A 12,162-nucleotide genomic window follows, 5' to 3' on the forward strand; every position below is an offset into this window, starting at 1 on the left:
GGCATCGACGCACAGCCGATGGCCGAGTAATGAACAGAAAAACCGACCCGGCTATTGATCCCCTATTCACAGCAGTTACGTGCCGGCGCATCTGACGATCCGTTATCCCTGGCCCCTGCTGCCGGCGCCGCCCCCGCTGCTCGTACCTGTGTGGACCCGGTAGTGGGTCTCCAGCTGGTGCTTGAGGCTGAACTTCTTGCCGCAGCCGTTGCACTCATAGGGCTTCTCGCCGGTGTGGATGCGCTTGTGGCCCTTCAGCGTGCTCTCGTCCCGGAAGCAGCTGCCGCAGAACTCGCACTCGTAGGGGTGGTCGCCTGCAAGCACACGCGTGTGTCAGAGCCGCTGCCGCCACACCCCGCCCAGCTCCCCAGCCCGGATTGACCCCGGCACCCGCCGCCGCACCCTGGGGCACGGAGCAGCCCCGGCACGGCACGCCGCTCCCCGTGTCCCTGCGTGGAGGGGACGCTCGGGCCCGCGGCGGGGCGGAGGCCGGTGGGCGCCGCGACCCTCCCGCCACCGATGCCCTGGTGATTCACCCGGCATCACCGGCACAGACCCGGCCCCGGGCGTCTCCCGCGCTCCAGGCTGGGCAGCTGATAAATGAACTCCGGTTTGGCACCAAAGGCAGAATGATTTGAAGGAAAGGTGAGGGCTCCAGCTACTTATTTATTACAGGCGCGAAGGCAAGGACAATAAAGATAGATTGATCGTCCGAGACTTTGTTCATGAATATTTAAATATTACTGATTTGTCTTGTCACTGTAATTACAATTTCTCTGTGCCGCATATCCTACAAGCACAGTTTATGGTAAAGAATGGCGAACTGTATTTCACTTGTCCTGCTGCAGATGTGCGGAGCTGCCAAGCGTGTAATGTTCCCCGCATTTCATACATTTTCTTCAGCTGTGAAGGCTTAAGTCATCCACAATGACCTACGTTTTTTCATTATCCCCGTGTCAAACTGCACTCGTGCCTGGGCATAAATTGTCCTTCTCGTTATATACTCACATGCCTGCGCTTTCGCTTCCTCTTTAAAATGATATTTTACTCGCTCCCCGTGTGCTGCAGCCGAGACCCACTGCCCTTCACCCCCTCCCGCCGGCTGGGCACCAGCGGGGGCCGCTCAGGGTGCGTCTTGCACCCCCCTCCAAGGGCAAGCAGGCGTTTCGCTTTCCTGTGCCCAATCCCAAATTATCGCCCTGGTTTTCGATCCTACAGTCGAAGACAGCGATTCCGCCGCCCGGGGCGCTTCCACGTGCTCAGGTTCTAGGAGAAGCTGCGGAAACGGGGCCCGGGGCCCCTGAGGAGGGGCTGAGCACCCCGCGCCCGTGCAGGACAGACCCACGCAGCTCAGTTAAAGACCCCTCAAGCTCCGAGGGCCCCGGTGTTTCCTCACAGCCGGGAGCTGCCAAAGCGGCAGAGGTTGGGGCGGGACCTGCGTGGCCCGACCCGCAGCCCAGGTCACCGGATTACCGGCTATAAATAGCTCCAGCGCTCGGCATTAACACGCTTACCACCAGCACACCGTTCCCGGTTCCCACTCCGGGACCCCGAGCACACGTGTGGGTCTGGCAGCTGCCGGCCTCAGCCCGGACAGAGCAACGCGTCCCCTTGGAGGCCGTGTGCCCGCGCTGCCCGACCGGGGGCACCCCGACACGGCATGCGCCCTCCTCCCTGCAGCCACCAAAGCGCAGCCGAGGAGGGTGCACGAGCTGCCAACTCGTCTGGGCAAAGGGTGGGCGAGCAACGCTTCACCCCCGCGGCTGCAGAGCACCGTGACGGTGCTCGCCGTGTGGCCACGACCCCCCCTGCTTCCCCAGTCCCACCTGGGGACCTGCCAGGGACACCGAGGACAGGGCGTGGGGTGGTTGGAGCCCCACACTCCCACCCAGCTCTCCCGGGGCCAGGCCCTGCGCTGCCAAAGCACCGGCTCCACATAGCTCAGGTCGCCCTAATCCCGTTAGGGCCGAGCACCGGCTGATTATGTGCATCTACCACCCGTAAGCTGCCGCAGCGGGGGTGTGCGCACATCCCTGAGGAGGTCAGGTCACCTTATACCGGATCAACTTATTACATGAGGCTTTTTTTTTCCTTCCACTTGGTTTTTTAAATCCAAGCAACCTCAGCTGCGGTCGCCTTGACTCTTTCACAGAATCCCAGAATCATCCAGGCTGAAAAAGCCCTTGAAGCTCCTCCAGCTCAACCATGAACCTCACACTGACCATTCCCAACTCCACCAGATCCCTCAGCGCTGGGTCAACCCGACTCTTCAACCCCTCCAGGGATGGGGACTCCCCCCCTGCCCTGGGCAGCCCATTCCAACGCCCAACAACCCCTTCTGCAAAGAAATCCTTCCTAAGAGCCAGTCTGACCCTGCCCTGGCGCAGCTTGAGGCCATTCCCTCTTGGCCTGGCGCTGGTTCCTTGGCTCAAGAGACTCATCCCCCCTCTCTGCACCCTCCTTTCAGGGAGTTGTAGAGGGCCATGAAGTCTCCCCTCAGCCTCCTCTTCTCCAGACTAAACCCCCCCAGTTCCCTCAGCCGCTCCCCATCAGACCTGTGCTCCAGACCCTGCACTAGCTCCATCGCCCTTCTCTGGACACGCTCGAGTCATTCAATGGCCTTTTTGGGGTGAGGGGCCCAAAACTGAACCCACTCATCGAGGTGCGGCCTCACCAGTGCCGAGTCCAGAGGTGAGATCCCTTCCCTGTCCCTGCTGGCCACGCCAGTCCTGATACAAGCCAGGATACCATTGGCCTTCTTGGCCACCTGGGCACACTGCTGGCTCATTATCAATCCCCACCCAGGTCCCTCTCTGACTGGCAGCTCTCCAGCCACTCCTCCCCAAGCCTGTAGCCCTGCTGGGGGTTGTTGTGGCCCAAGTGCAGCACCTGGCATTTGGCCTTAGTGAAACTCCCCCAGCTGGCCTCAGCCCATCGCTCCAGCCTGTCCAGATCTCTCTGCAGAGCCTCCCCACCCTTGAGAGATCAACACTCCCACCCAACTGGATGTCCTCTGCAAATTTACTGAGGGTGCACTCAATCCCCTCGTCTAGATCATCAGTAAAGATGTTAAACAGGAGTGGCCCCAAAACCGAGCCCTGGTGGAGACCACTTGACAATTTTAAGACAATTTCACCTTTCTTTTCCCGTTTTTTTCTTGGCAGAGGGGAAGAGCCAGCCCGCGGCGGCACCGTACCTGTGTGGGAGCGGAGGTGCCTCTTGAGCGCGGTGTGGCTGGGGAAGGTGCGGTTGCACTCGCTGCAGATGTAGCTGCGCACCCCCGCGTGCACCTCCATGTGCTGCTGCAGGGCGCTCTGCGTCTGGAACCGCTTCCCGCACAGCAGGCAGAAAACTGCCATGTCCGTACCTGCGGGACAGGGAAAGAGCCCGCTCAGGCACCGCCCGGCACCCGCCGGACCCCCAGCAGGCGTTCGGGGGGTCCCCGCTCCCACCCCAAGAGACACCCCGCAAAGCCACCCCGGGGAGCAGGGGGTTGGATGCGGGAGGGTGACGCGCCCACCCCCGCGCTGCCAGAGAGCCCCAAAACCGACCCAAGCTCCGTCCCACCAACCGCAGGTAGAAAACTGCTGCACCAACACAACGGCGAAAGCAGGAAAAAACCCCAACCCCAGATACTTACACACCGCCCATAAAAATATCAGACCTTTGTGTTATTAAACAATTTGTTTTCGTTTATGCATAGCTGATTGTTCAGAACCTATGAGTCAGTGCAAATTGTATTACGCGGGGAGATTAAGCAAATAAATGCTAGCTTTTTGGAGACATTAAAATGTGAGGACTATGGAAATAAAATTATCTAGAAAATTGTATTAGCAATTCATTAGCAGCAGCAAGATGTTCAAGGTAACCAACGGATCTGCGCTGCCTGTAGGAACAGCAGGGGCAGGGGGGCTGCTGGCCAAACCCGGCCCTGGGGGGAGCCCACCGCGACTGCGGGGCCGGGAAACAGCCGGCAGCCGCGGCGGTGTCGGCACCATGGTGCCATGGGCAGGTGCCGGCTAAGGCTGCCCCCCCAGCGCGACGCCGGCAGTGTCCTCCCGGCCAGCCCCACGCTCCGGCCGGCGATGGGAGTCGTGGGGAGCATCCCAGCGCTGTCACCCGCCCCGGCTCCGGGGATGCAGGAGCCGCCGGGAGATGCTCAGTCCCAGCCTCGGCGAGGCATGCAGCGGGCTGCCCAGAAACGCTCCGAAATCTGCCAAAAACCCCCCCAGGGAAACGGGAATAAAAGCAGCAAGAGAGGCGGCCCCGCACGGGAGCTGCCTTTTTCCCTCCACAGGGATTTATCCCGCGGGGGGGGGGGGGGGGGAACGCGCGCCCGCGCCCCCCCACGCAGCTGCGGACAAAACGCTCCCAAGACAAAAAAAAAAAAAAAAAAGCAGCCAACCCCAAACGGGCCGTGCGAAGCAAATCCCGAGAGGTATGCGGCCCCGCGGCCCTCGGCGGCCCCGGCGGTGACAGCAGGACGGGTCAAAGGTCCCCGGGGCTGAGCCCCAGCGCCGCGGCCAGCTGCGGAGCGGAGCCCCCGGCCCGCGGGACGCCGGCCCCGATAAATCTGCCGCCAGCAGCCCCCGCTGGGGCCGGGGACAATGGGCTCCCGTGGGGGCGGAGGGCAGGACAATGCCGCCGGGCCGGCGCGCGGGGCCGTAACAAATCCTCCCTGGCACCGTAGGGCCCTCATTTGTGAAACTAATTGGCCCCCGCTTGAAAAAAAACCACAAAACGGGCCGACTCCGGCAGCCGCAGCGATGGGACGAGCTGCCTTGCACACGCGTGGGGGGACGCACCCGCCAGCCCACGGGGACGGTGCTGGTCCCCCCGGAGCAGGGCATCCCCCAGGAGCGCTGCTTGCCAGCACCCACAAAAGGCATTTTTTTAATTTTTCAAAATTTTTTTTTAGGTAACTCGTCAGTAAATAACTAAACGCCCCAAACGGGGAGGTGAACGTGCACTGGCCGCCCTCCGAGCGCCCGTGGGGTGCGACGGCCGATGCCAGCCCGGCACGAGGACGCAGGAGGTGGCCCCGCAGCCCCCCATCGAGCCCAGCAGCGGGACACGGAGGTTTGGGGGTTTTCCGCTGGTTTGGGGGCTCCGCCAGTGGGCTCTCCAGCAGGCGAGGCCCACGGCACCAAGCAGGGGCTCTGTGGGCACTGTCCCACTGTGGGCGCTCAATTCAGCTAATTTTTTTTTTTTTTTAAGCTGCACATGCAGCGATGTCCCACCTTTAGAGAGAAGACGGGAGGTGGGAGGACACGGGAAAGCTCATGAGTGGGTGCCTGGGGTCACCGCCATCCGCAGCACCAGGCTCGCTGCAAAGAGCCTCATGGGGCAATGCGGGGACCTGGCCCGGGGCTCCCACCCTGAGCGTGTCTCTCCTCTCCTCTCCCACCCGAGCGCGTCCCTGGGCTCCCAGCCGGAGCAGCCCTGAGCCAGCCCTCAGCCATCAGAAGAAAAATCACCCCTGATAGAGAAACGCCGCCGCCCCAAACCAGTGAGAGACGGATTTATTCATTTCCCTGACGTTTTAATGGTTTCTCCCCTTTTTGCGGGAAGATGATTACAAATTAAGCGGCATTTAAACGCTTTTTACTGTCAACAATTAAAAGGGGCGAAGGCGGGCGAGCAATTCATTCCCCGGGAAACGCGGCAGCTCTCGGCGGGCGCCGCTGGCCCTTCCCTCTACTGTACACCGCACAATGGCCCCGAGCGCGCCATTAATTTTGCAGGATGTTCAAAAGCAAATTAAAATATAAAAAGCCCCCGGGCACAAAGATAGATACCGAGGGAGGGGGTGGCGCAGGTCAAGCTCGCGGAATTAAAGTCTTAGCAACCGGGGAGGCTGCAGCACAGCCCCGTTACGCCACGGCCGGCGGCCACCTTCACCCACTTTCCTGGTTTTACGCCTCTCTGCCAGCCCCGGCGCTGTTCGCCGGCAGCCGCAAACCATTAATGGGGCGGCTGTCGGTGCTGCCGCGGGGGCTGAAGCCACAGCAGGTTGGGTTTCGGATGCTGTTGGGGCTATTTTAAATAGCGGGTGGTCTCAAATCTGGTTTTTAGGGGATGGACGCTTGCTGGAGGGAAGAAAAACCTGACAGCCACCAGCCTGGAGACGCACGTCCCGGGTCTGCGGCGGCTCGATCCCGACTAAGCGCCGTCGCAGAGATGAGCAAGACGCAACGCGCGGTCGTCGGGGGCTTTTCCGCCCCTGCCCAAGCCGCGGCGAGGGATGCTGTGGGCATCCCGGCGTCGAGCACGGCCCCGTCTCCCGCCCGCCACCTCCACGAGAGGAGGAACTAGAATAAAAACCCGCGTGGCATTGGGCGAGGGAGGCAGGGTGGGTCTCCCCTCGGCGCCGGGAAGGAGCCGGGCGGTTCCAGCGAAGTTTAGGATGCGGGAGGTGCGCCGGCGGGAGAAAGGCGACACGTCCCCTTTAAAAGGAAATATAATTTACAGTGTGCAGCCAGGCGGCCCATAGTTTCAATCTCGTTTACTATAGAGAAAACTCTGCTAGCTGTTCTCTATCCCACAAATCCGATTTAATCAGACAAGCCAGCCAGCGTGGCTTGAAGTAAAAACGGATAATTAGTAAACAGAGAGCTACTTCAGTGCTTCATTGGCATTCGAGCCGGGCTAGTGTGTCGCATTTAAAATGCAGTCTGATGAAGTTTACAAAATCAAACCATTTGTTACTCCTATTGAAGAGGCTTCAGGCCACTTGCAATTAAATTGGAATTAGTGCTCAGAATGAGATACAGCAAATTCATACTAAAAAGGGATCTGACTTTCAGACATTTGACTTCAAGTTTTTCCCCCCCGTGCGCGTGCGCCATCGTGCCGGCTCCCCGCCGGCCCCCCGGCAGCGCCACTGAGCCCAGAGCCCTGACGCAGACGGGTGCAGGGCGGCCCAGGGATGCTCCAGCAGCAGGGGAGGGGGGATCGAAGGGGCCCAGTGCCCCCGTGCCAGTGGAGCATCCTCTGCCGAGCCCTGGCTGCGGCAGCATGGCTGCAGCGCTCCCCAGGCACACGGGGCCGACGTCGGGATGCGCGGACCGACCCCTCCTCGTGGCGCTGCCATCTTTTCCCTGTCTCTCCTTGGAGCGCTGTTACGAGACTCGAAAAACGAGGCAGATCTGTCCACCCGTTGCAGCAATAATCGACAGCGTCAGAAACCCGTAAGCAAAGGCTGCGGAGGTGCACGCCGGGAGGGCTCTGGCGTCACAGCAGGCACGAGGCGCACGCACCAAAGGACGCCAACGGAGCCTGCTCCTGCCTCGCATGCCCACCCTAAAACCCCCAAACCCTCGACCCGAGAGCTGCAAATTCGGGGTCTTCGACAAGACTCGCTCCTCCTCCGCTCTTCATGTTTAACGTAATCTCCCACGCGATGCATGTGCCAAAGAGGTGCACTAAAACTGCCGCTGTCGTTAGGGCTGCGGCGGAGAGCTCCAAAACATTCTGGCCACGCAAAGCAGAAGCCCAAGGGCTGTTGGCTCTCCTGAGATGAGATTTCAGGGACGTTTGATGGTTTTTTGTCAGCGTGTCAAGGGCTCCCTACCAGCCTCCACCTCCTGGACAATGCTGCTGGCTGCAGCTGCAGGGGAGGCTGCAGGCTGCTGGCGCGCGTGAAAAGCAGCGTGAGGGGAGGGTGGCGTTTCGAGCATCCTCGGGGCCGCAGAGGCGAGAGGATGAAACCATTGGCCGCTGCGGCCCCAGAGCTGCAGGCAGCCATCCTTCCCAGCCCCGCCTGCAGAAAGCACTGCCACCATCCCGAGCATTCCCTGCACAACGCCGTCGCCCAGGAGGCAGCGCCCGCCCCGTCGCTGCCGTTACGCTGCCGGCAGTGGCGCGGGCTGGTCCCTGTGCTGCCCACTGGCAGGTGCCCCAGCCAGGCAGGTGACAGCTGCCCTGCCTGCACAATGCGTGGAAGGACCGAGAACCGTCAGAGCCGGTGGGACTCAAGCACCTTCTTAAGGTGCCGGGCTCAGCCCAGCGCTGAGGGTTCCCCAGGGCAGCCGCTGTGCCCGTCCTGCTGGCACCAAGCTGAGGAGGGGGAGGATGGGTGATGAAAGACAGGCAGAAGCAGCGGGCGCTGCCACGGTCCGGCACCGAGGTTGCGTTGTGCCCCGGCAAAACGTGTGGGTAAGAAGATTAACCCAGTGTCGGTGCCTGTTTTCGGGATTGTTACAAAACCAAAAGCAGTGCTTTTGGTGGCAGCACCGAAGCAAAGCCGTGGGGCTCCCCATCCCGCCCCAAACGCTGCTCTCGGGACACACGACACCCGCACACATGGACACACGCGTGTCATGCCAGGAGGGCAGAGCCAGCCCTTTAGATGCCCTGGCCACTCTGGTGTGGCACCGGAGCAAAGGTGCTACGGAGGGGTGACGGTGACACCCATCACCACGCCGGCTGCTTGGCTGGAGCCCAACAGCCCCTACAACCTTCTCAGTGCAGCAGAGACAGGGGAGAAACAAACCCCGGATGATAAACACACGAGACGCGCGCGTTTTGTGCCAGAGTCACCAAATCATCCCGGTTTCAAAGGCTGTCTCCGGACTCCTCAGCTCGGCTTCTGCGCTAATTAACATCTTTATGGAAGGCAACTTCTCCCAAGGGGGCATTTGTTTGATTATTATTATTTACTCCGAGATAGCACAGCTTTCTTCCCAACTTTAACCAACTACGGGAAATTAATTCTTAAAAAGCAGCCGGCACCGCCCGATCTTCTGCTGCTGGTTTTCCTCCAGGGCTGGATGCGGCCGCTCCGGCTGCAACAGGAGGGCAGGGCCTGCCCCTTCCCCGGACTGCCCGCTGCCGCGGCACCCGCTCCCCTTTTTACCAACATCCGGAGAGACTCCGGCGTTTCAGAGCAGATGTACGATGTTGACCTTGCAAGCACAGGGGATTAACCCCCCCCAAGCCAAAACGCTTCATTTTTTGCCCCTGCAGCCCAGGGCAGGACGCACGGGGAGGATGCTTGCAGCGAGGCGGGGCAGTGGGCGGCAGGCCCCGAGCCATGGATCTGGCACAGGCAGCTTGCGCCCGCCGCGGGTGATTTATTCCAGGGGCCATCTGGAACCGGGGGACAATGCGGTCCCGCATCCCGGTGACCCGGCGCATTAGTCACACCCCCCCTGCTCGACCTCTCCGTCTCCCTTTGAGCGCGGCGGGACGAGAGCGTCCCCTTCTCGCCGCCCTTTCGGGGGGCCCCTGCTCCCCCCGGTCCCACCGGCGGCACCTCGCCCCTCTGGCAGCCGCCCGGCATCTCCATCACCGTCACCATCATCATCATCACCTCCCCTCACTCCACTTTTCTGCGATTGCTCAGGCAAGAACGATTATGAGGGAGAGCGAGCGGGGAGGGAAAGAGCCCAGCGACTATTAGCGGCGGCGGCTTTATGGCAACAGGCACACAACTCATTCGTTTCATGTTTCGCGGAATATAAAAGCGCTGAAACATTTTAATTTTAAATTCTTATCATTGAATTTACTGCTTTTCTCTCGCAATGATTTGTGTTGCTTTTTAATTTTTACAGTCTCTACAGAAGCCAGATGCTACCGCCTAGGGCCAAAATAATAAAAACCCGCCGCAGTCGTGAGTTACAGAACAAAAAGGAAACGCGCGGCTGACAGAAGTTAATATCTCAATTTAACAGTGCTGCTCCGCTAATGATCCTTTGATATGTGTTTATTTAGAAAGGTCTGATCTTGACCTTGAAAGCAAACTAAACCGCAAAGTCTTTATGAGAGGAGAGAAAGACTTTATTTATAGACTGGCTTTGCGTCAATCACGGCAGCAGCTGGGCCCGCGCTGGGCGAGGCGCTGCCAGGCAGCCCGCGGGTCCAAACGGGGCGTCAATCGAGGACTGCAGTTTGCGGGGGGGATCGGCTGCCGAGGAGGCCCGCGGCACACCCCCCCTCTCCAGGGTAGGACGCCGAGCCCGTGTGCGGAGACCTGCCGGCACAGCGAGGGGTGTGGGCAGCTCCTGCCTGCGAGGGACGCGACCGGGGGGACAGAAGAAACCGAGCGTTGGGAAACCAAAATCAGATGAAGCTTTTAGGGGCTAAAATCCCGTTCTGGTGCATTTCCACCTCCCAGCTGGGGGAGGCGAGCCTTTCCCAAGCTCCTAACGCCTGTCAGCCTGGGAAGGCGCTGCGGAGGCTTCGCACCTGCGGCACGCTGCGCTTTTGAGCCTAATTTCTACTATTTTAGGCCAATCAGTGGTTTGAAGATGTTTGCAAAGCCTAAAGCCTTTGGCCAAAGCTGGAGGCGTTCCCCCCTTGCAGAGCTGAATCCCCAAAGCCTTTTCATGGCGCTATCTATCAAAAGGTATCAATATATCACAAATGTTCAGGGGGCCGAAAACGTAGCGCGTCCCTTTGCGGCACCTATTAGGCGTTTTGGCACCCACGAGCCCACGGTCAGGGCGAGCCCGGTAATACCAGGATTAGGGTAACCTGCTCCGGGGAGCCGGGCCGGGAGGGTGCAGCCCGGCAGCGGTCGTGTCCCGCCGCCACTGGCCAAAGCCAGCAAACGTGTCTACGTTTTGATCCCCAAAGGAGCCGGCAACACTAATTCAGCCTTAACAGTGGTGTGAGAAACGGCAAGCTCGGCACCGGAGGAAACTTCCTGGGAAGGGAAAAAGTACGTAGGAGTGGGGGGATGCGGTTCTCCTCTGCAGCGACCGAGCGTGGCCCAGAGCCGGCTTGGTGCTGGCGGGAGGGGACGACGCTGGGGGAGGCCGGTGCTGCCAGACCAGGGGCATGTGCATGCGCCTCGTGCACCCAAACCCCCCCGATCCCGAACAGCCGGGGCATGAGAAGGCGTCTGGCTCCTTCAACCCCTAAAGGCGCAGGTGGAAGAGCTGCCCCCTCTCTCCCAGCCAAACAAACGCCGCTTGTCCAGTGCATTAACCCGCTCGGTATCCGGGGATCCCCGCGCAGCATCTCCCCTCGGCGCTGCTTCCCCCAAGCCTGTCCCAGCACCCCCCATGCTGGAGAACGCGGGATCCATCCCCGCCATTCCCACGGCAGCCGCACGTTGCGGGTCCATCCCTGCCCTTCCCAAGGACGAGCGTTTCCCCCGGGGCAACCAGAGGCAAATTGTGGCGGCGTTTCTGGCCACCACATCAGAAGGGAAGCTGTCAGCTACTCGCTTACTCGTCGTCACCACAACAGCTTCCCAGATTTCCTCTTCCCAATCGGAATTTGGAATGAAACCAGCTGAAAAAATAATTTGACTTTATGTCTAAAACCTAGCATGGTTTTCTTCACTGTTTTCCCAGTGATGGTTAAACGAACGTGTTAGAAACTGCTCCATCGTTAAACAAAGAGCTTGAGTGAGGAGACAAAGCCCTCACCAGCGTTTCTGGCCCACCGAGAGCCACCCCCCGAGGTCTTTTTGGCCAAAGATTCCCCACCACGAGCGTTTGCCAGCCAGCACATCACAGTGGCAGCGCGCTTTTCCCTGCCAGGAGGCTTTCAGGGGACAGCAGAGATGTCCCCGGTCCGCAGCATCACATCCTGCCCTCCGCGGTGCCCCTGCGCTCGCCTGCAGGGCTGCGGCATCCCACCCCATGGGAGACCACCACCACCGCGGCCATCGCCAGCGCTGCCATCGTCCTGCGCAGCACAGAGCAGCGCCCGCCCAGCGCCCACCCGCTCCGCGCGTGGATCTCTCCGGGCAGGGTGGTGCCGCCCCGGCATCCCCTGGCCCCGCACAGATGCCGGGAGCCCCGCGCCGCGGCCCAGCCGGTGCAACCACGCTTTTTGCGGAGTGACCGGCTGCCGCAAGGCACAAAGCCGGGATTCGCAGCGCCCGCTGATTATTCCTGCACCCCCATCATTAAAAAAAAGAGAGAAAAGATGAAAAGGCCCCTCGGTAAATCCAGGGAGCCGTGAAACGGTACCGAAAGCAGCCTCTCCCCCGTTTCTTGTGGGTTTTTTTTGTAAAGCGGGGAGACGCGAATCCCGGGGGACAAAAGTAACTACTAAGGTAAGTTAAACCTTGTCGAGATGAACTTTCCTGCTACTTTTAATTAAAAGTTCTTTGGAATTAAAAAGGACACTATTCAGGAAAGGCTGAAAAAAAAAATTCATTGACACCAGCCCGCCCCCCTCCCCTTTTCCCAAGGAAAAGAAAAA

The 12,162-nt window shown here is 60.2% G+C and overlaps 1 protein-coding gene across 2 annotated transcripts in view; it reads right to left on the bottom strand.

Moving 5' to 3' along the window:
- The window catches only part of ZBTB16 (zinc finger and BTB domain containing 16), a 60,338-nt gene that overhangs the window by 2,975 nt on the left and 45,201 nt on the right, over positions 1-12,162 (bottom strand). For both annotated transcript variants that reach the window (XM_074894941.1, XM_074894942.1), the window contains exons 5-6: positions 3,197-3,367; positions 147-314 (exon numbers count right to left, since the gene is read on the bottom strand). In XM_074894941.1, the coding sequence (XP_074751042.1) occupies positions 147-314; positions 3,197-3,367 (339 nt within the window). The remainder of the gene's footprint in view (positions 1-146; positions 315-3,196; positions 3,368-12,162) is intronic.

The sequence above is a fragment of the Strix uralensis genome, chromosome 26 (assembly GCF_047716275.1).
Source record: "Strix uralensis isolate ZFMK-TIS-50842 chromosome 26, bStrUra1, whole genome shotgun sequence".
In the NCBI taxonomy this organism is placed as follows: Eukaryota; Metazoa; Chordata; class Aves; order Strigiformes; family Strigidae; genus Strix; species Strix uralensis.